Source organism: Scyliorhinus canicula, chromosome 3 (genome assembly GCF_902713615.1).
Source record: "Scyliorhinus canicula chromosome 3, sScyCan1.1, whole genome shotgun sequence".
Taxonomy (NCBI): Eukaryota; Metazoa; Chordata; class Chondrichthyes; order Carcharhiniformes; family Scyliorhinidae; genus Scyliorhinus; species Scyliorhinus canicula.
In genome coordinates, this window is record NC_052148.1 from 179,428,753 (window position 1) to 179,453,466 (window position 24,714).

Sequence of the window (24,714 nt, forward strand, 5' to 3'; positions counted from 1 at the left end):
TACTATTCTATGTTCTATTCTATGGGTTAACGGGGATAGGGTGGAGGCGTGGTCTTAAGTATGGTGTTCTTTCTAAGGGCCGCTGCAAATTCAATGGACCGAATGGCCTCCTTCTGCACTGTAAATTCTATGATAACTCTCCTTTCCATACAATGGGCAGAATCTTGGGCCCTTCCACATGTTGGGGTTGGTGATGGGGATGCATGTAATCAAATGGTTAGGTGGGTTCGTATTTAACTTCCTGCCTCCACCCGATTAAGTACATGGTGGGAAGGGCATGTGGATGATCTCCCACCCACCACCAATTGAAGCCTTTAAGTGAGCAATGCATCCTCAGCTGTATTTTGCTACTGTTGTTATTAATCCACCAGTGGGCGGAGGAGCTTGCCCTATGGCATGTATGATGAGCAAACGCACCAACACCGACTCCTGGGAGCAGGTCCCTCATTCAAAGGAACTAGTTGAGGGATGAGGCATAGGGAAGTGGGTGGGGCCACAGAAAGCTACCCCACATTTTCCACCGACTTCTCTGCTGCTCCCATCTCCCAAACTGCCTCTCACCATTACTCATCTGTGGTATAGGTCCTGGGCTTAAGATAGCTGTTATTCCAGCTGCGTCCCTGGTGTCGATTCCGTTCAGTTGAGCTGTTGGCCTCTGACTAACCAGTAGTCTTGGCAAGTCGGAATTTCTCCACTGATGTCCTGATCCCAGGGAAGGCCAGCGGTGGCCTGGCAGGACCTTCTCGGAAGGACATGACACTGCTCTGGCCAGCTTTCCAGTTTGTACCCGTAGAGATTCTGCCCAAAATTGCTGGTGCTTGTGGCATTGAAGTTTTCAACCATGACAAAAAAATCATTTTGGAAGATAACAAATAGCAGTAACCAATTGAGAAAAACACATACATCTGCATTCACTGTTGTTTATTTTTTTCCAATATATCCACTGAAAGGTTAAAATACACATGAATGTGGCACGCAAATGAGCACTGTTGCCTCACAGTGCCAAACCCGGATTCGATTCCTGGCTTGGGCCGCTGCCTGTGAGGAGTCTCCCTGTGCCAGCGTGGGTTTCCCTCCGGGTGCTCCGGTTTCCTCCCACAAGTCCTGAAAGACGTGCTTTTCAGGTGAATTGGACATTCTGAATCCTCCCTCTGTGTACCCGAACAGGTGCCGGAATGTGGCGATGAGGGACTTTTTGCAGTAACTTCATTGCAGAGTTAATGTAAGCCTACTTGTGACAATAATAAAGATTATAAAATTAGTATTATTATTTAGATTTTGCCCAATGACTATTCTTCAATTTTATTTTCTGAACAAAACTGCAGGTATTCATTTCTAGCTGCCCAATTATTCCTATGAGGCGAAAGTCACTATCAATTTTAGAGATAACTTTGATGTACATGGTTCTTTACATTTTTTAATTGTAGGATCTAACTAGCCTACCTTATTCGTCTCGTTTTCAATCAGGGCAGTGCAACTTCACTCACTTCAACTTATGCCAACTTAACCTGATGAGCAGGTACAGCCATGTAAATACCCTAGGAAATGTTGCAGAGGCTTGTTAATTTTGACAATTGGATTTGGAGTTAACTGCTATTCATTGCAAACTCAATACGCAAGATATGTGTATATTTTAAAAACTTTAACTTAGTTCCTTTTTCAAGCATGTAACCTTGGAAATAAACTGAAAAACTTGTGGCATTGATATGATGAATATCCAGAATGGTGTATTTAGGGCAGCATGGTGGCACACTGTTTAGCACTGCTGCCTCACAGTGCCGGAAGCTGGGTTTAATTCTGGCCTTGGGTGACTGTGTGGAGGTTTTACTTTCTCTCCAGGTGCTCCGGTTTCCTCCCACAGTCCAAAGCTTTGCAGGTTAGATAGAGTTACTGGTATAGGGCAGAGGAGTGGGCCTAGATACAGTGCTCTTTCTGAGGATTGGTGCAGACTCGATGGGCCAAATGAACTCCTTCTGAAGTATCGATTGGGATTCTATAATTTAGCTGTTAAGTGTTTTAACTGAGTTAACAGCAGCTACATATTTATTTTATCCTAGTTTGTTTTAATTGATTTGGTGAAAAAAATAATAATTTTGGACCTGGTGAGGTTAACGTAACGCCTGCCCTTTTAAATACCACTGCCCAAGCAAAATGTGGGGGGGGGGGTCCTGTATCTATCAAGTTTCACTAATTTTCACCTATACAGGTGCTAATGGCTGTTAGTGACTTATGAAAAATAGATATATTTAAGTTCTAATCTGCTTTAGTCATTATTTATTGATGCAGTTGTTTGTGTTGATTTTCTTGAGGGAGCTCACGGGTGAGACCTTCCGGATGCTCACACCGGCGGGATCCTCCTGCCATGCCGATGGCGCATCCAAGGTGGCATGAGGTGGATTCGATGGGAAATCCTATTGACAGTGCTGGCACCAGAGGATCCTGCCGCTGGCCAATGGCGGACTGCTGTGCACTGTCATGATATGCAAACATGCAACCAATGAACACTCAGAATAGGACACAACCAATGGACAGTCAGGACACATGGGTGGCATCACCACAAGGGGGCATGACATAAACACTATAAAAGGGATGAGGCACTCACACCCTGCCTCTTTCCACAAACAGACATCTAGAGAGTTAGACAGGGTTGATCAGCAGCATCACACCCCAGCACATGGCTGAGAACAAGCTGGTACAGTTAGACTGAGATACTGCAGCTAGATTAGCAGAGATTAGAACTCATTTGAGAACTGTGTTGATAGTTCAATGAACACGTTGAACTCATTTCAGAGTCCGGAGCATCCTTTAGTTAAGACTGCATCAAGTAACAGCCTGTGTTATCCGAAGCAGCATAACACAACATGCACCGCCTTGAAACATTCCGCGATCAGGCCAGAGAATCTCGGCCTGTCTTGTGTCTGTTTTTAAAAAAATCAGGGTATGCACATAATCCTTGTTAATCTAGTGATGGTAGAGGGGTGGGGTGGGGAAAAGGGTGAGTGAAGAGCAGGAAGGACATATTGGCTAGCAATACTGTTTAAAATATATATTTGATTCCTGCTTTGCCCAGTTGTGGTGGTGTCTATGCAATCCTAAATGGTTGAAGTTACATACGATCTCTGGTAATCTATTGAGGAAATTATTTCTATGATTCATAGGATTTAGTACTCAGATTAGTACTCAGATTGCAACTTTGGTGGTCTATTGATTGAGGACGGTGTACATCTGTTCTCCAGTAATTGGAGGTTGGGATGAGCAGAGGAGGGATGTGTGGGAGTAACTGTTCATCCATTCTGGTCTCTAGTGGCCTTACAATGACAATTGGCCACCTAGTCTCTATGATGGCTATATGCCTGAAACCCTGCCAGTTTAAGGGAAAACCTGCCTTACTTGGTCTGGGCCTAATGCAATTTATAGTTTGGTGTTAGATGTAGAGGGTATGAATTTTAATAACTTAAATCTGAATTATTCAGAATACTCGTTTCTAATACTGAATGGAAATTAACATTAACCATACCTTAGGGTTTCAGGGAAAAAAAGTTGATTAGGTCAAAAATTTATGACTCAATGACCTCAGAGAAACAAAGTAATAAAGTACAGATAAATTAACAGGAAAAGAGGTGGTGGTCTTCTAAATGTGAAAATGGAATTGAGAAAAAATGTTTGACACATTTCTGTTATTTTCCACGATTAGAAACCTTGTTCTAAAAAAACGACAAATATTTTTTCAGTGTGCATTTAAATAGTTTGCAGTTTCCTCTGGTGCTCCTCATTATCTGCGTGAAGAATTAACTGGCCTTTCACAAAGGAAAAGAAAGCCTCAAAGAAATGACGGCCAGTCTGTCTGGTCCTGGCTTCATGGACCTAATTGAAATGCTTTTGATTCCTGTCAACACAGAGTTCACTGCAAATCCTGAATAAACACTGTTACCCTTCTGGTATTGTTTCTTAATGTTTAACAAGGATCTGAATTTTAAGAAATAATACAATAGTCAGGAGCTTCCTTGTTTTTATCAATTGATGCAATTTAAAATGGCAAAGCCCAGCGCTTCCAGTAATTGCTTTAAGCTAGGTGTAAAATAAATAGGAGAGTACGAAACACATGCTCATTAGTTCTTGAACTGGAAGCAGGTCTTGGTACTTAGCTACACGTTCCTTCACTCCTTGAACCAGCTAAGAACAGGAAGTGAAATACATCTGGTGACTGACCTTCAACCTACAATGTAATATTTAGGTATAGCCAGGGTGTCATGATTAATGGCAGTAGCAGGACAAAGTTGATCTAATGGATGGGTATTATTATTTGAATGAAGATTGAAAAATATATTGGATATTAATAGACTGCTAATTAAATCACATCATATATCATGAATGACCTTGGAGTGGCTCTCTTATGTATTTCTTATGATTGGTTGGTTGTGGCATTTAATAATTGCATCTGGCAAATGACTTACAGTAGTAGAGCAAGTAAGTATGTGTAAACTGAGAAAAACAAGCTGCATAGAAGCAGCTTGTTCATATTACCGTCTTTCTGACAGATTATTTGCCTCTAGTTGCTAATTTTTAGATGATTTTTATCATATTGATATTGGATTAATATATTTAATGTTTTTGCTGACTGAGCTACAGTATTCCAGAACCAACTGTGTTTAATTTAGAAGTTAGGTAGTTTACTGACATTTTTGTGGTCCAGAGATTCTGTAATAAATTGTAAGCTACACTATACGCTATATTCTTGATGTTTCACTTTCATTAGTACTGCTGTTTACCTGATAATTGAATTCTGGTGGCTTAATGAACCAAGAAAATACATCAATTACCTAAGTGAATCAGTGTTTTTTTTACATCGCATAATCTCATCTCAACAATTCAACTGGTTGAATCTAAGAGCCCCCTTGTCATCAAATCTGTGAGCAACAGTACAGGGATCTACTAGTCTGAAAAGAAGATTTTGTTGTTTCCATCTATTTCTCTTTTTCCTCTTCATATTCTCCACCTCTTCAGCAATGCGCCTAATTACTGAAAATGGACAGAGGTAATATTTTTGTCCCTGTTTGTTGGTCTGTTTCTGTTTGTCAACAGTATATCCTCAAAAACTAATGGACAGATTTCAGTGGAACTTGGTATGCAGCTAATGTATGGCCCAATGAAGAATTGATTGTATTTGGCAATGATGCGAATCCTACAATTTATTTGAACAAATCCGTCAACATTGGGAGATTTTTAGAATGTTGTGGGTAGTTCGATTTAGAATGTTGTAGATTGCCGCAGCTACTGTGGTGGAATTTGTCACAGTTACAAAAAAGTGAGCAGAGTTTTCTGAGTAGCTTGGTGGATGTGGATTAGCTTGAAGCCTCCTCGGTGAGCTGGAAGCTCTTTATAAAGTGATTTATTTTTTCAGCTTTGTAGTTATCGCGCATCAACCAGGCAGGAAAGAGCTGTGTAATTGTAATAAGGTTAATACAGTGTGATGGATGTATGTTCTCCACTGAGCACCCTCTTCACTCATGATTTATTCGATTAGGGGACTCAATAGAAAGATCTGTTCTGTAAAAATGTATAATTCTGTGATCTATTACTTAGAGTTGAAGTGACCTCTGTAAACAATTTCAGGGTTCATTGTGACTACTGATCATTTCAGTAGTGAACATACTTTGTTTCCTTTAAAGGCTACAAGATCCTCTATCACTGGATAGATTATTTATTTGATTTAGAATTTCCTATATTTTCAATCGTATAGTTTCCGTTTTTTTATGAACATTTTATTGAGGTATTTATGGTTTTACAACAACAAAATAAACCATGTACATGAAAATATAAGCATAGTGCAAAAGCCGTCTTCCTCCCTTACAGGTCCCACCTTTACTAACCCCCTACTCTAAACTAAGCTAACCCCGCCCCTCCCCCTCTGCTGACGATTAAATTTTCTGTGAAGAAGGCGATGAACGGCTGCCATCTCCGGGTGAACCCTAACATTGACCCTCTCAAGGTGAACTTGATTTTCTCCAAACAGAGAAAGCTAGCCATGTCAATTAGCCAGGTCTCCGTCTTCAGGGGCTTTGGGTCCCTCCAAGCTAATAGTATCCGTCTCCGGGCTACCAGGGAAGCAAAGGCCAGAACGTCTGTCTCTTTCTCCTCCTGGATTCCCGGGTCTTCCGACACTCCGAAAATCACCACCTCTGGACTCGGTGCATGTGGTAGTCGGTACTAGAGGTATTATGGTGCCTAGGTTGATGCTGTAAGATCATTGGTGTGGGAGGTACCTGAGACAGTAAGATCATTGGTGAAGCCTGCCTGCTGGTTCCGTTCAGTAAGGTGGAGTATAAGAGTTTGTGTCTCCCTAGCTGCTGCATTCTGTACCTGCGCTGCTGGGGGAAACATCTAGCCCAATAAAGCCTTCAATTGTACTCCAATCTCGCTTCGATAGTTATTGATCATGCATCAGTGCACCCTTGTTTTTAACACCTTGGACATGACATCCGCAAACCCCTGCCAGAATCCCCTAAGCTTCGGGCATGCCCAGAACATATGGACATGGTTCGCTGACCCTACCGGACACGTTGCACACCTATCTTTTACCCCAAAGAACCTGCTCATCCGGGCCACTGTCATGTGGGCCTGGTGAACGACCTCACATTGTATCAGGCTGAGCCTGGCACATGTTGTGTTTGCGTTGACTCTACTCAACGCATCTGCCCATAGACCATCCTCTATCTCTCTTCCTAACTCCTCTTCCCATTTGTGTTTCAGCTCCTCGGTCTGCGTTTCCTCTGACCCCATAAGCTCCTTACAAATGTCCAAAACTCTCCCTTCTCCCACCCACATTCCGGAAACTACCATGTCCTGAATCCCCCTTGGCGGTAATAGGGGGAAGGTTAAGAACTGCCTGCGTAGGAAGTCCTGCACCTGCAGGTACATAAACTAATTTCCCCATGCCAATCCAAATTTCTCTTCCAGCTCCGTCAGGTGAGAAAAGCTCCCCTCCGTAAACATATCTCCCATCCTCTCAATCCCTGCTCTCAGCCATCTCCAGAACCCTCCAGCCTTCCCGGGGCAAACCGGTGATTATTACAGATTGGAGACCACACCAAAGCTCCCTTCGCTCATGCCTCCCCCAGACCTTCAGGGCCGCCACCACCACGGGGCTGGTGGCATACCATGCAGGTGGGAATGGCAGAGGCACAGTTACCAACGCCCCCAAACTGGTGCCCTTGCATGATGCCGCCTCCGCACGCTCCCAAACCGACCCTCCCCCCACCACCCATTTCCTGATCATGGCTATATTAGCCGCCCAATAATAATCACTAAAGTGCGGCAGCGCCAGCCCCGACTCTGCTCCAGAATCCCCTTTTTTACTCTCGGGGTCCTACACGCCCATACAAAGCCAATGATCACCTTATTGACCCGTTTAAAGGAGGACCGCGGAATAAAGATGGGGAGACACTGGAACACGACAGGAATCTCAGGAGGACCTTCATTTTCACGTAGTTTCCGTTTTTAAAGGAAGTGGCAATTCCTATTGCTGAATTAAATGTGCCATCTATTCGAAGATTCCTTGCTATATCTATCTAAATAAACTAAAGACCGTGGTAACCTATATTGATAATGGTGACAGTCCAAAAAGGGTTAATATTTTTCTACTTTTGTCGCAATTATAGAGGGGTTCTGTCAATTCTATATAATGTTGACATGAGTGTTGTGGGATCATTTCAGACAAATATGACTGAGAAATCTCACTGCTGCTTTTTTTAAAATCAAGTTTTATTGATGTGTTTGTTTGGAATGGAACTGACAATTTTCAACATAAATACTGGCAGCTGTGCTCTTTCAAGTGCCGCATGCTTTGCAGATAATTCTGATTGACTTTGTAGAAAGATAGCAACTCATTCCTCAAGGATGAGATCGAGGTGTATCTGGATGCTCAAAACATGCTTCTACTCATGAAGGATTCTAGAGCTAGAGGGCAGAGCTTAAAAATAAGGGATCTCCCCTTTAAGATGACGTTGAGGAGAAATTTCTTCTGTCAGAGGCTTGTTGTTATGTTTTTGCCGGTTTGCTATTGTAGAAATCCAGGGGACATGATCTGGAAGGTTAACTTTGTTTATTTATTACTCAAAGGAAAAACCATGACTGTGGCGTACAACAATAGAGCCCCCAGGTCCATGTTTGGGCCGACATTTCAAGGGCCGAGTTAATGTGTCCCAGCAGGGTGGGCCTCCCTCTGCTCATTACTCCACAGGGAGATCTATTATTGATCCCCCGTGGCCCTCATGGGGGTTGTCACATTTCTCCCCCCCCCCCCCCCCCCCCCCCCCCTTGCTCCCATGATGATGGGGCCTTCTCCATCACTTTGCATGTCATCATGTGTCTACCAGCAGTGGGGCCGGGCTGGGGTCATTCTAGAGTTAGAACATAGAACAGTACAGCACAGAACAGGCCCTTCGGCCCTCGATGTTGTGCCGAGCCATGATCACCCTACTCAAACCCACGTATCCACCCTATACCCGTAACCCAATAACCCCCCCTTAACCTTGGGGGATTGTCTCTTCTGCAGTGAGCATCGAAGGGCCATTGCTGGGGGTTCCTTCTCAATGACAATTTCTGGCTTGGTAGTGTCACCTCTGCTTCCATTTCAAAGCCCGAGTCCTTGTTGTCTTGCTGACTGACCGGGTCCAGGATGGGTTGCGTCCCCTTCTGTAGTTTGGCATGAAGGACGTTGGGTCCAGGATGGGTTGCGTACCCTGTCTGTAGGTTGGCATGATGGACGTTGAGGGTACTGTTTTTCCAGGGGCGGTTTCCTCAGTAGAAGGTTCCCTGCTTCTCAGGTGGTCCACGTGCTTTCTTAAGGTCTTCTCTCTGGTTTTAGCTGTATATGATATGGGCCCCATTTTCTCTATTGCAATCCGGGATCCCAGGGGAGCTCTGAAGTTACGGGCATGGACTATGTCTCCTGGTCTAAAGGCCCTATCTGGTCTCTGACGGTCGTGGTTTCTCTTCTGGGCCTCTTGCTTCGTCTCTACTTTCTCGCTTAAGTTGGGTGACATAAGCTGAGTCTGGTTCGGTGGTGCCGACCCTTTAATAGCTCAACTGGTGCCACTCCTGTCGTTGTACGTTACATTGTCCGATAATTACACGCTAGTTTTGTCTCGAGCGAGTCTGTGGTTTGTTTTTTATGCTGCTGTTGAATGTTTGAATATTTGGACCGCCATTCAATTAGACCATTTGAGGATGTGTGATATGGTGCCATACAGATGTGCTTCATTCCATTAGTCTTCATAAATACCTAGAATTTGCCACTGGTGAATGGGGTCACATTGTCCATTGTGAGGAACTCCGGTATTCCGTAGGGGCGAAATGACTGTCTGAGTCTCTCTATGGTGGTGCTGTAAGTCGTGGATGCCGTCCGATGCACATCCATCCATTTGGCATGAGCGTTGATTAAAATTAAAAATATAGGACCCATGAATGCTCCAGCGAAGTCTGTGTGCACCCATACCCAGGGTCTCCATGGTCATTCCCATGGGTGCAGCAAGGCCAATGGTGGGATCTTCTGATTCTCTTGGCAGGGTGAGTACTGTCTTACTATATTCTCAATGCCCATGCCAAGTCCGGGCCAGATGTAGCACCTTGCGAGCATCTTAATTTTTGAGACTCCTTTGTGGCTGCTATGTAACTCTTGTAGTATCGGGCACTGACCTGAACTTGGGATGATCACTCAGGATATGGAGCTTGGAGGATGTCTTACAGCAATTCTCATATATTATCATGTATTATCACAGGATAATGCCATTTTCCACATTCATCTTGTGTTTTGTGAGGAAGGGTTTTAAGTATTTTTTTTCATAGAATTTACAGTGCAGAAGGAGGCCACTCGGCCCATCGAGTCTGCACCGGCTCTTGGAAAGAGCACCCTACCCAAGCCCACACCTCCACCCTATCCCCATAACCCAGCAACCCCACCCAACACTAAGGGCAATTTTGGACACTAAGGGCAATTTAGCATGGCCAATCCACCTAACCCGCACATCTTTGTACTGTGGGAGGAAACCAGAGCACCCGGAGGAGACCCACGCACACACGGGGAGAACGTGCAGACTCCGCACAGACAGCGACCCAAGCCAGGAATCGAACCTGGGACCCTGGAGCTGTGAAGCAATTGTGCTAACCGCGCTGCCCTCATGGGGTACTCATGGGGTGTCCTTGTACTCTGACACTTAACATGATGTGGCGAAGCTTTGCCTGTCTCGTTTCCTTTTGGGTCCATGTCTGGATCGAGAGTCGTAATGTCTTTGTCCATTGCTGGCGGTGGGGGAGAACCAGGCTCGTGGGTAGCAGTAGGCGCTGCAAGGCATCTGTTCCTAGTCGGATGTTCAAAAGTGTACTTGAAGTTGCCTATAATAATGCTGAGCATTGGATCTGTTACAAGGCGATGGCAGGAATTTCCTTGTCCTGAGGCCTAATAGAGAGTTGTGGTCCATGATGGTCAGGTGTTGTCCATAAACGTATTGGTGAAAATTCTTTAACGCAAATATCACAGCCAATCCCTCTTCTTCAATCTGTGTGTATCTCCTCTCCACGTCTGCCCGGGTCCTGGGTAACATATGCGATTGGCCGCTGGATGCCATCATCCCATCGGTGAGATAGTAGCTCTTCTACTCCGTGAGGAGAGATGGTGCACGTTAATGTGAGTGGCCTTGAGGGGTCGTTATGTGCCAACATGTTTGATGAAAGCTGTTGCTTCCTTACCTTTGTGAAAGCATTGTCTTGTGACGTTTGCTATGACCATTCCTGATTCGTTTTTAACAGTACGTTCAGGGGTGCCAGCAAAGTGAATAGATTAGCTACAAATTTCCCATTAAAATTTGCGACTGCGGAATGACTTCAGTTCCACTGTGTTTCTTGGTATCCGAGTTCCTTTTTGTGGCCTTTACCTTGTCTTCTACGGGTGTAAGCCATCCTTGTCAACACAGTACACGAGGTACATTACCTCGCTTACCTGAAACATACATTTCTCCTTTTAAGGTGGATGCCTGCTTCGGAGAATTGCTGTAAGACATCCTCCAAGCTCCAAGTTTTACAGGTGTTCCTTCTTAGTGGCTCCTGAGATTAATACATCGTACAGGCAAATTGTCACTCTGCACAATCCTTGAAGGATGTTTTGCATCACACTTTGGAAAATAGCCCACGCCAATGATAGTCTGAAAAATAGGTGAGTATATTCGATAAACCCCTTGTGGGTATTAATGGTGATGTATTTTCCAGATGCTGCATAAAGCTACAGCTGTAGGCATGCATGGATTATATCTAGTTTTGTGAATGTATATGCCAGTTTTGCATGTGAAGCAAGGGATACCGGCTTAAGCGGGGAGGCTCTGTTGACGTTCCTTTTATAGTCACCGCAAAGGCAGACCGACTTGTCGAGCTTCAATACTGAGACCACTGGTGCAGCCCATTCTGCGAATTGTACTGGGCGTATGATGAGGTTCTCCAGTTAATCCAATTCGGGCTTATTGGCGAGTAATGCATAGGGGATCAACCGTGCTCTGAAGTACTTGGGTAGAGCCTCCAGGTCTACATAAATCTTCGCCATAGTGCCTCTAATTTTTCTGAAGCCTTCCTGGAAGATTTCAGGATACTTCCCAATGACTTCATATAAGTTGCTGGTGCCCATCTTAAAATCTGTTGCTAAACAGGTGGATATTTGCAGCCAATCTCTTCCCAGAAGGCTGGGTCCTCGTCCTTGTACTGCTTTAAGGGGAGTCGGACTGTCTGCTTCCCATGGGTGACTGGGGTCATGGTGTTTCCTATGATGCATAATGGCTCCCCTGTGTATGTGGCCAATCTGGCCTTGGTATCCCGCAGATTCAGGGGCAAAATATAATAAAAGACTATAATTAAAATGCCCACATGGCGTCGACTGAAAGTCTGTTCCCCTACAATTGAAATGGCTGTTCTGTGTCTACTTCCATATCCAGGGGGTGACCGTTGACTGGAGTTTGATACCGATTGGGGCCAATTTGGGGGCAGTGATGCAATTTAATTGCATTAACTCTTCCTGGTCAGGCTGGTTGACTTGCAAAGCCTTGGCCTGAGGTGGCTTTGTTTTCTGGCATAGTTGGTATGCATTTCACCGATTCTGGCAGCCTTGCCTTGGGCATGGCCTATGACCAAGTGCAGGAACTTTGCGATTGTCTTGTGGCCATCGGCCTCCCTCCTTATCTTTCGAGTCTGATTGTTGGCATTGGGCGGGTCATGTGAGCATTTTCCATGGGAAAACCAGTTTTCCTGTATGGGGGTCGTCCAATAATCACGACGCTGTGATTCATGGAACTCTGGACTTCCTGGGCTACTTTCCCAGCATTCTCGCCAGACTGTGCCACATCTATGGCTCTTTTAAGGTCCAGGGTAGGTTCTGCCAGCAGTTTCCTCTGGATTGTGACATTATTTATTCTGCATACTAGTCGGTCCCGCAGCATCTCTGAGAGGGAATGTCCATTCTTTGTGTTCCGCCAGTTTCCGAAGCTCTGTCAGAATTCCATTACAAATTCTCCAGGGTTCTTCTGGCCATGTTGAATTTATAAATGGCAATATCACAAGGGTCAGAACAACCATCAGTTCATTAAAGGGTTTCGAATCCGGGGCTGCCGGATAAGTCAGGCTTTTAATGATGCCGAACGTTGGGGCTCTGCAAGTGGTCAGGAGAATCACCTTCCGTCAATCTTGGCCTTCTGTGCCTTTTGCCCCAAAGAAAAATCACATTCATTTGGCATACAGGACCAATCTTCCACGCCTGCATCATATGGCTTTAGTTGTCAAATAGCGGCATTTTTGGATTTTCTCTGTCTTTTCTTACCAGAATCGACTTATGACAAGGCTGTCCAGAATTTTGTTCTTGCTCCTCATCGCCTATGTAGTAATCCAGGAGACCTGGTCTGGAAGGTTAACTTTGTTTATTTATAACACAAAGAAAAAAGCCATCACCGTAGCAGACAACAATGGAGTCCCAGCCCAGCGCTAGCATATTAGCCAGTCCAGGTTCATGCCGACATTTAAAGGGCTCAGTTAATGGGTCTCCCAGCTGGGTGGGCATCTGCCCATTACCAGGGAAACTCGTAGTCCACAAGCCCCATGGGGCGATCTATTACAAATCCCCCGTGGTCCTTGTAGGGGTTATCACAGTTACATAAACCTTCGTATAACCTGCCCTGGTGTTTTGGGAATTTTAAAAAGTCTGTTTTTCTTGAAAAATAACTTAGTTTCTAGTTTTGAAATGGTCCGGTTTGAATATTGTAGACCTGGGAGGTGTGGGGAGGGGGTTTGGTGGGGCAGAGAGGAGAATCTATAGTTTGGAATACTGCTTGATGTATCTTTTGGGAAAGAAAGATGGGCAAGAACACTCCTTTAGAGACATGGATAGGGATGAGTGCCTGGATTGTTTTTGACCTAAGAAAGGGGTAGGGTTAACTCTTGACTTGTGTTTCCCTATGCTCCAATTCTCCAATATTATTGGGATGTGCTATTGATTTCCATTTTTACCTCTTCCAGACAGCTTTTTCATTGGTATGTTTAAAAATGCTGTGTTGAAATATATATAAAGAGGAGTTTCAGACATGCACTGGACCCAGGTAAAACTGTAGATGTCCAGTGTCTATCAAGTGACCTCTGAACATTCAATGCATGTGTTTTGGGGATTTACCTGTGCTTCCTTTGAGTCATCTGGTGATTGTGAACATGCAACATGAATGCACGTCATTTTTGTCTTCAAGTTTTAAAATATAATTCTGTTTATTTTCTGACTGCAGGAAACTCTCGGAAGAGACTGATGTGCTCTGTGTGCAATAAAAAGTGTTCTTCGGCTGCAACCCTACAGGAACATCGAAAGGTCAGGCAGACAAGAGACCACCTTCCGGTCTTCGCAGCATGCCGTGTTTGTGTTAGATCCCTAATGTGAGCTGTTTACTGGGGCCTTAGCTGTGTTACGTCACCCTGGGCTAGGGCACGGTCAATTGCAGGTCCCCTTGACTCGGAGCCGCAACACAATCGAATTAACAAATAATTCTTTAAAAAACACTTAAGGCCTTTGGCCCTTGGCTGCCCATTGATTACAGTCACAAGGTTTGTAAATTTAAACACAATTACTTTTTATTTATAACAAGAATTATAATTAAATATGCAGCAAATTCAACTAGTTAACCATTGCCTAATTCCTAATCCCCCATTTTAACTTGCCCCCATGCTCTACATACATATGTGGAGATGCCGGCGTTGGACTGGGGTGAGCACAGTAAGAAGTCTTACAACACCAGGTTAAAGTCCAACAGGTTTGATTCAAACACGAGCTTTCGGAGCGCAGCTCTTTCCTCCTGAGGAAGCTCTCCGGAGGCTGCGCTCCGAAAGCTCGTGTTTGAATCAAACCTGTTGGACTTTAACCTGATGTTGTAAGATTTCTTACTGTACATACATACACATGCACACAGATGACAGACAAACACAGAGGGGAGGAATTGAGGTGTTAAAAACATGATAAGTAAAGATAAAATATAAGAGTCTTTGTTTCAAATCGTTCTTTCTAGCACACTCCTTCAAACCAGGCCTTCAGGTCACGATTACTGCTTTCCAGTCTGTAATGGTTTTCACTGTAGACTCATTCAGGTCATCGCAGTTTTGGAAATACAGCAACTTACAGCCTTTCTAGAGAGAAAAGATCCTTTCCCTGAGTGTCCACAAACCCACATCTGCTTTCCATGAATCCCTGGAAATCATCCCACTCAGGCAAGATCTAATCACCATCTGTTACTGGACAGAATACGGCCTTTTAGCCAATTCATTGGCCACCAGACAACCAATCAAACTGAGTCCCACCCCATCTATCAGGTGCCATAAAGTCTGATTTCAGTTGCTCAAAAGCTAGCACAGTGGTCTCTTTTGTAACATTTTAATTCCTTTCTTACCCTGCTCGACTTAAAGGTTTATGTCCATGATGCATCCATGGATCAAAATGATAATGGCAGAAAAAAAGGGGAAATAAGGGAATCAGCAGGAAGGATCCTTACAGCTGTTAGGTACTTCCATTGGGTGAATTAGCATCACTTGATCAATTCATCAAACTTTTGAATATGAATTGAACTCGTCACTCCTTTCACTGATGTCTCGGCATGAAAGTGATGTAAATGTAGAGATTGACATGCTGCGTTTTGATTTCCATTCTTGTGAATTGCACACGAGCCATATAGATTCAACTACATGTTAACTGACTGTGTTTTTCAGTCTAGAAACGTCATTAATGAAAAATGAACATATACTATGGGTGCAAGAGCCTTGTTTTGGACTTTTTTGTTGGCCACATCAAGGCCGCACTTACCTCACCTACTATTATAAGCTTGTTAGATCAGGAAGAGATTGGGGTACCATTTTTAAATTTTGCCCTGATCTCTTCAACCCCCTCCCCCGCCTCCTCACCACGGCCCCCCTCCAAATACCCCAAACTTATCTGTTCGGCAGTCCTCAAATCCCCCCCCCCCCCCCCCCCCCGGCCTACCGCATACCGCACCCCTAGGCACAATGGCAATCTGGCACCTGGACATTGCCATTCTGGCAGTGCCAGGGTGCCTGGGTGGAAGTGCCAGGCTGCCAGTGCCAACATGCCTGGGTAGCAGCGGTCGTGCCAGGGTACCACTGTATCCAGAGCCCAACCACTCGGGTGCCTCTGATGGTTTGGAAGATCTTTCCAGGTGCTGTTGAGCCTGGTCCACGTTCGTAGCGACCAGTGCTAAATGGCACCATGCCCAGGTCTCCCAGGCACAGGCATTCGTTCCTGGCCCTTAGGAGAATCCAGCACCGACATATTTCAGTGAGCCTAACTGCTCACTTAAATATGTAAATCTTGATCATGCCCAGCAAGGGCGAGATCCGGAGATCTCGCGAGGCATTCAAAGGTCACACATCTCACGAGAGGCCTCGTCGCGGCTGGTTTACCAGTGTCGTTGTGTCACTGAGGCAGGTGCAATGAGGCCATTCGAGCGTGCCCCTTTTTCAAACTTATGAGCTGAGCTACCTTTGGGTATCAGTAAAGGTTATAACCATTGTCTAGGTTTCATATTGCAAGGCAAACAGTCCATTGACTGTAGAAATTTTGAGTAGTTCCCTACATCGAATTCCTTGATTGCAAGGCATACACACAAAAAGCTAAAGGCAGTATTGGCATTAAGGTTACACGTTTGTCAGCCATTCAGATTGCACTATTTTAAAATAGTATGATTTAATGATAAAGTAAACTGTTGACCATGTGCAACAGGCAAAATTGAACATTTGAACAATGACTGCAAGTATAATGTGTTCCGGTCTCCTCAGGGTCATGTGTTGCGTCTTCATGTGACTGAACAGGCTGATGCTAGACCTGTAGATATTTGGGAACATGGGGTAGGATGTTCGACGAGGTAGTGGGATCCAGATTTCAGGATTTGCTTCTTTTTGTCCTCTTCTCTGCTGCCATTTGGTCGCATCATTAAGAAATTGCTATTTTGAACAATTGGGAGTGAGCTCCTCCCAGTCAGTAATGCACACTTAACATAGAACATAGAACAGTACAGCACAGAACAGGCCCTTCGGCCCTCGATGTTGTGCCGAGCAATGATCACCCTACTCAAACCCACATATCTACCCTATACCCGTAACCCAACAACCCCCCCCCCCCACCCCTTAACCTTACTTTTTAGGACACTACGGGCAATTTAGCATGGCCAATCCACCTAACCCACACATCTTTGGACTGTGGGAGGAAACCGGAGCACTCGGAGGAAACCCACGCACACACGGGGACGACGTGCAGACTCCGCACAGTGACCCAGCCGGGAACCGAACCTGGGACCCTGGAGCTGTGAAGCATTTATGCTAACCACCATGCTACCGTGCTGCCCACCTAAGTCACTTAAGTCAATTTTTGGGGCTTGGGGAGTTTTCTCACTAACAAATCCCACGTTTAGGATGTTTTTCTGCATTCCTTCTGGAACTAAAGGCGCCAGCAGGACCGGCTCCTCCGAGATTGGGGCATTGTTTTTTCAAAGGCTGCCCAGACTTCAAAGCGAGGTTGAGTCTCCCCCACGCGCCTCCCACCCACGCAGAGGCTGGCACTGTGCCGTTGTCAGGGGAAGTGCCAGGGCACTGCCCTGTCCTGTCCCTGACCACCTGGTAGCCCCCAGGGCCTCCAAGCCAACCTGGGATGGCCATCAGGTCTGGTTTCCGTTTCTGGAGGCCAGCACTAATTCGCACCCATGTGAGGCCTCGCCATGGGGCTGGTGGGTCCCGGGAGCTTGGCGACTACAGCCTCGAACGGGCTGTGCCTATTTAAATTAGCCTAATGATTCAGTTAAATATGCTGATCTGGATTACACCCTTGCTGGCCGTGGTCCAGATCTTGTCTGGCATAGCGGGTCAGCTGCATCGCGCACGGCTCAGCGCCCGGCGTGAAACCCATTTTTGGCCTCTCCCGCTATGCACCCGGTGTAATGGGATCAGTGCTGGGCGCAATGCAGTGGGAAAATTGTGCCCGTGGTTGTGAAGATGTGGAAGTGAGGAACATATTTCAGAATCTCACTTTTAACATATACGGGAGGTGGAATGTTTGGCTGACAAAAGTGTGGGTTGGCATGACTTTTGTTTTGGCAACATTCGAGCAGAGACAGAGTCTCTTGAATGCAGAATTGAAGAGATTGAGAGTGGCTGACACTGCAGTCATCTACAAAATGTAGACCACTGTTATTGGGGCTGGTTTAGCACACTGGGCTAAATCGCTGGCTTTTAAAGCAGACCAAGGCAGGCCAGTTCAATTCCCGTACCAGCCTCCCCGAACAGAATGTGGCGACTAGGGGCTTTTCACAGTAACTTCATTGAAGCCTACTCGTGACAATAAGCAATTTTCATTTATTTCATTTCATTTCATTTCTATAGAGATCAGCTTAATTTTCACATGGAGAAAGCAAGGTTAAAGAGTTTCCCCTCTAGACAGTATGTAATACTGACACCAGAGGGCATTTAATCTTCGAGCTGAATAGCCATAGCCTGATGGTATGGGGACTATCATGCAACCTTACTTGACACCCAAATGCAGGATTGGTAGTTCCTTTGACAGGTCTAAAGCCAGGCTGTGTCTCTGGGAGAACAGCCATAGAAAATAGTTGATTCAGGGAAACGCCTGTCAGGATTTTTTCTGACATGGAGAAGAGGGAAATATCTTGATCATTTTCAGAGTATCATTCATCTCCCTCCTCAAAAATAGTTACAATTGTTGCATTCCTGAAGTGTGGTTTGGTGGGGATGAGGTGCCGCGGGGGGGGGGGGTGCAAGAGAGCAGAAGATGTGGGTGAGCATGGCTGAACATTCTTCCTCCTCCCTAATTTTCAAGTGTCTCAGATCTGAAATGTATCAGAATTTAATCCAAAGGGCCAAGGCCAACACAGGCTGACCGTGGCCTTCATGTTTTTGTGAGGTAGAACATAGAACACTACAGCGCAGTACGGGCCCTTCGGCCCTCGATGTTGCGCCGACCTGTGAAACCATCTGAAGCCTATCTGACCTACACTATTCCATTTTCATCCATATGTCTATCCAGTGACCACTTAAATGCCCTTAAAGTTGGCGAGTCTACTACTATTGCAGGCAGGGCGTTCCACACCCCTACTACTCTCTGAGTAAAGAAACTGCCTCTGACATCTGTCCTATATCTATCACCCCTCAATTTAAAGCTATGTCCCCTCGTGTTGGTCATCACCATCCGAGGAAAAAGACTCTCACTGTCCACCCTATCTAACCCTCTGACTATCTTATATGTCTCTATTAAGTCACCTCTCAGCCTTCTCCTCTCTAACGAATTCCCTGAGCCTTTCCTCGTAAGACCTTCCCTCCATACCAGGCAATATCCTAGTAAATCTCCTCTGAACCCTTTCCAAAGCTTCCACATCCTTCCTATAATGTGGTGACCAAAACTGCACGCAGTACTCCAGGTGCGGCCGCACCAGAGTTATGTACAGCTGCAGCATGACCTTGTGGTTCCGAAACTCAATCCCCCTGCTTATAAAGGCTAGCACACCATATGCCTTCTTAACAGCCCTATTAACCTGGGTGGCAACTTTCAGGGATTTATGTACCTGGATGCCGAGATCTCTCTGTTCATCTACACTACCAAGAATCTTGCCATTAGCCCAGTACTCTGCATTCCTGTTACTCCTTCCAAAGTGAACCACCTCACACTTTTCCACATTAAACTCCATCTGCCACCTCTCAGCCCAGCTCTGCAGCTTATCTATGTCCCTCTGTATCCTATAACATCCTTCAGCACTATCCACAACTCCACCGACCTTCGTGTCATCTGCAAATTTACTAACCCATCCTTCTACACCCTCTTCCAGGTCATTTATAAAAATGACAAACAGCAGTGGCCCCAAAACAGATCCTTGCGGTACACCACTAGTAACTGAACTCCAGGATGAACATTTGCCATCAACCACCACCCTCTGTCTTCTTTCAGCTAGCCAATTACTGATCCAAACCGCTAAATCACCTTCAATTCCATACTTCCTTATTTTCTGCAATAGCCTACCGTGGGGAACCTTATCAAACGCCTTACTGAAATCCATATACACTACATCAACAGCTTTACCCTGATCCACCTGTTTGGTCACCTTCTCAAAAAACTCAATAAGGTTTGTGAGACATGACCTACCCTTCACAAAACCGTGTTGAGTATCGCTAATCAACTTGTTCTTTTCAAGATGATTATAAACCCTATCTCTTATAACCTTTTCCAACATTTTACCCACAACCGAAGTAAGGCTCACAGGTCTATAATTACCAGGGTTGTCTCTACTCCCCTTCTTGAACAAGGGGACAACATTTGCTATCCTCCAGTCTTCCGGCACTATTCCTGTCGACAAAGACGACATAAAGATCAAGGACAAAGGCTCTGCAATCTCCTCCCTGGCTTCCCAGAGAATCCTAGGATAAATCCCATCTGGCCCAGGGGACTTATCTATTTTGACATTTTCTAAAATTGCTAACACCTCCTCCTTTTGAACCTCAATTCCATCTAGCCTGGTCGACTGAACCTGAGTGTTCTCCTCGACAACATTGTCTTTCTCCAGTGTAAACACTGATGAAAAATATCCATTTAATGCTTCCCCTATCTCCTCTGATTCCACACACAACTTTCCACTACTATCCTTGATTGGCCCTAATCTTACTCTAGTCATTCTTTTGTTCCTGATATACCTATAGAAAGCCTTAGGGTTTTCCTTGATCCTATCTGCCAACGACTTTTTGTGTCCTCTCCTCGCTCTTCTTAACTCTCCCTTTAGGTCCTTCCTGGCTAACTTGTAACTCTCAAGTGCCCTAACTGAGCCTTCATGTCTCATCCTAACATAAGCCTTCTTCTTCCTCTTGACAAGTGCTTCAACTTCCTTAGTAAACCACGGTTCCCTTGCTCAACAACTTCCTCCCTGCCTGACAGGTACATACTTATCAAGGACACGCAGTAGCTGTTCCTTGAAAAAGCTCCACATTTCGATTTTACCCATCCCCTGCAGTTTCCTTCCCCATCCTATACATCCTAAATCTTGCCGAATAGCATCATAATTGCCTTTCCCCCAGCTATAATTCTTGCCTTGCGGTATATACCTATCCCTGCCCATTGCTAAAGTAAACATAACCGAGTTGTGATCACTATCACCAAAGTGCTCACCTACATCTAAATCTAACACCTGGCCGGGTTCATTACCCAGTACCAAATCCAATGTGGCCTCGCCCCTTGTTGGCCTGTCTACATACTGTGTCAGAAAACCCTCCTGCACACACTGCACAAAAACTGACCCATCTATAGTACTCGAACTATAGTATTTCCAGTCAATATTTGGAAAGTTAAAGTCCCCCATAACAACTGCCCTGTTACTCTCGCTCCTTTCAAGAATCATCTTTGCAATCCTTTCCTCTACATCTCTGGAACTATTCGGAGGTCTATAGACAACTCCCAACAGGGTGACCTCTCCTCTACTGTTCCTAACCTCGGCCCATACTGCCTCAGTAGACGAGTCCTCAAACGTCCTTTCCACCGCCGTAATACTTTCCTTGATTAACAATGCCACAACCCCCCCCTCTTTTACCATCTTCTCTGTTCTTACAGAAACATCTAAATCCTGGAACCTGCAACAACCATTCCTGTCCCTGCTCTACCCATGTCTCCGAAATCGCCACAACATCGAGATCCCAGGTACCAACCCATGCTGCAAGCTCACCCACCTTATTCTGGATGCTCCTGGCGTTGAAGTAGACACACTTCAAACCAGCGTCCTGCTTGCCAGTGCCCTCTTTCGAACTTTTAACCCTATCCCTGACCTTACTACTCTCAACATCCTGTACACTGGGACTACAATTTAGGTTCTCATCCCCTGCTGAATTAGTTTAAACCCCCTCGAAGAGCACTAGCAAATCTCCCCCCCAGATATTGGTACCCCTCTGGTTCAGGTGAAGATCATCCTGTTTGTAGAGGTCCCACCTATCCCAGAATGAGCCCCAATTATCCAGGAAACCAAAACCCTCCCTCCTGCACCATCCCTGTAGCCACGTGTTCAACTCCTCTCCTTATTTCTCACTTCGCTAGCACGTGGTATGGGTAACAACCCAGAGATAACAACTCTGTTTGTTCTAGCTCTCAGCTTCCACCCTAGCTCCCTGAATTTCTGTCTCAAATCCCCATCTCTCTTCCTACCTATGTCGTAGGTACTCCTGATCCACATTCAGATAAGTTTTAAAAACTTAGCTTTGTGTTTTCTTTTCTAGTGATCGCTTCAAGGACTACTGGATATGTTGCAATGAAAATAATTAACCCGTTGCTTGTGCAGTATTATGGGGCATAGAAAGCAGGTAGTGTGATTTAGGGGTGGGGTGTGGAGATGCAAATAGGTGGTCTTTAGTGATGGCATGGATGAGTGACATCCAGTTTGCAAATAAACTGACTTAATCCAGGGAGATGGATGGAATTTAGTCTCCCGCAAAAGAGAAGGTTCAAGGATTTGCAACTTACATCAGCCAGAAATGGCAAATAGATGTTCCATTTTGACCAACTCCTGAGGTCCTCAGCACCAAAGATACCAGTCTTCAGCCAATTCCATTCACTGTATGTCATATTAAGAAACGGCATAGTACTGAAGACTTGTGGTCCAGAAATAGGAATGCCAGGCAAAGCTGTTCCAGTATACCCACACCATTGGGATCTACCTGGAAATCTGGAAAATTGGCCAGCGTCCTGTCCACAAAAAGCAGGAAAAATCCAATCCAACCAATTAGTGCCCCATCAGTAGAGTGAGGAAGGTATGGTTGACAATGTCACCAGGCAGCAGTTGCGCAGCACTAACCTGCTCACTTACACCAAGTTGCGTTCCGTCAGGGCCACTCAGCTCTTGACCTCATACGGCTTGGTCAAAGCGTGGACGAAAGAGTCAATTTCCAAAAGTGAGGTGGGAATGACATCCCTTGATATCAAGGCAGTATTTGACTGAGTGTGGCATCAAGGAGCCTGAATGAAATACAAAGCAATAGGCATCAGGGAGAAAACTCCACTGTTTGGAATCGTATCTAGTACAAAGAAAGATGGTTGTGATCGGTGGAGGTAGCAGGACGTCACTGCAGGGGCTCCTCAGGTGGGACTGTACTATGCCAAACTATCATCTGCATAATCAATGATACTTCCCTCCATTATACAGTTAGAAATAGGGATGTTCCATGATGATTGCACAATGTTCAGTACAATTAGAAAGTCCTCAGATACTGAAGGAGTCCATGACATGCAGCAAGAACTGGGCAACATTCCAGTTAGGGCTGACAAATGGCAAATAATATTCACGTCACACAATTGTCAGGCAATGCCTTTCTCCAACAAGAGAAAATCAAACCATTCCTCTTCACATGCCATCTCCTCTTGGCATTCAATGGCGTTACCATCATTGAATTCCCCACTATCAATATCCTAGGGTTGTGATGGAATACCCTCCACTTGTCTGGATGAGTGCAGCTCCAAAAGCACTCAATCTTGACACCAGTCGGCACAAAGCAACCAATTTTATCAGCACCCATTTATCACTTTAAAGATTCACTTACTCAACCACTGATGCACAGTGACCGCAGTGTTAACATCTACCATGTGCACTGCAGCAACTCACCGTAACTCCTTCCATAGCATCTTCCGAACTTGTGACCTCCACCACCTAAAGAGACAAGGGGATTAGATGCATGGGAAAACCACCACCTGCAAGCTCACCTCCAAACCACTCACCATCCTAACTTGTAACTATATCACTGTTTTTTCATTGTCACTGGGCCAAAACCCTGAAGTTTTCTTCCTAACAGCACTGTGGATGGACCTGTACCAGTTAGACTTCAGTGGTTTCGAAGGCAACTCACCAACACCTTCACCAGGGTAATTTGGGATTGACAATAAGTGCTGGACTTGCCATTGGCACCTGCATCCATGGAAGAATTAAAGATAGTCAGCAGCTATGGAATGGGAGTTTGGAGTGGGGACCAAAAAACAATGGCTTTATTCTCGCCAACATTTAATTGAAGGAAATTTCTTCTCATCAAGTGGATATCGGTCAGATAAGTAGTCTGATAATTTAATAACAGTAGAGGAGTTGAGTGAGGTGGTGGTGATGATGTAGAGCTGGGTTTTGACTGCGTATATGTGTAAACTGATGCTGTGGCTTCAGAAAAATGTGACCGAGGGGCAGCATGTTGATGAGAAATAGCAGTGGGTCAAGGATAGATTCTTGGCAAGCACCAACAGTAACAGTGTGAGACCAAGAAGAGAAGCCACTGCAACTGGTTCTCTGGCTGCGGTCAAAAATAATAGAACCAGGTGAGAGCAGTGCCACCCATCTGGGTACGATGCAGAGAGGCACTGAGAGAGGATGGTGCTAAATATGTCAAAGTCTGAACATGGGTCACGAAGGACAAGGAGGAAAGTTTACATTTTTCACAATCACATAAGATGACGTTTGTGACCTTGATAAGAACCATTTTGGTACTGTGGCAGGGAAAGGCTCCTGATTGGGAGGATTCAACATGCGTTCTGGGAAGATGGGAACTGAGTTGTAAGGCAACAATACATTCAAGCACCTTGGAGTGGAAAGAGAGGTTGAAAATGGGACATTAGTTTGCAAGGATAATGGGGGTCAAGGGTTGCTTTTTTGAGGAGGTGGCTGATGATGATGGGAGATTTAAAGGAAAGAGGGACAATAGCTGAAGAGAGAGAACCGTTTACAATATGTCAAAAATGGGGTGAGGAGGGAAGTTTTGGTGGTCAGTTCAATAGGATCAAGGGAACAAGGAGTTGGGTCTTGAGAGCAAGGTGAGCTCACAAACGTGCATGATGGGGGATAGGTGAGAATCTCGAAAGCTGAAAGTTCAGGCCTTTGGCAGGGGGAGCATTTAAGGAAGTTTGACCTGCTGGACTAGTGGACGGGATGGATGAGGCAGAGGCAGAGATCTGAAATAGAAACAGAAGATGCTGGAAAAACGCAGCAGTTTGGCAGCACCTGTGGAGAGACACAAAGTTAATGTTTTGAGCTCTAGATGAATAACCTCCTTGAACGAGTCATATCGGAGTTGAAATGTGAACTCTTTCTCCACAGATGCTGTCAGACCTGTTGAGTTTCTCCAGAACTTTGTTTT

General features: G+C 45.2%; 1 protein-coding gene across 4 annotated transcripts in view; it reads left to right on the top strand.

The window, feature by feature from the left end:
* The window catches only part of prdm5 (PR domain containing 5), a 432,322-nt gene that overhangs the window by 114,782 nt on the left and 292,826 nt on the right, over nt 1-24,714 (top strand). For all 4 annotated transcript variants that reach the window (XM_038791835.1, XM_038791837.1, XM_038791838.1 and 1 more), the window contains one exon: nt 13,803-13,882. In XM_038791835.1, the coding sequence (XP_038647763.1) occupies nt 13,803-13,882 (80 nt within the window). The remainder of the gene's footprint in view (nt 1-13,802; nt 13,883-24,714) is intronic.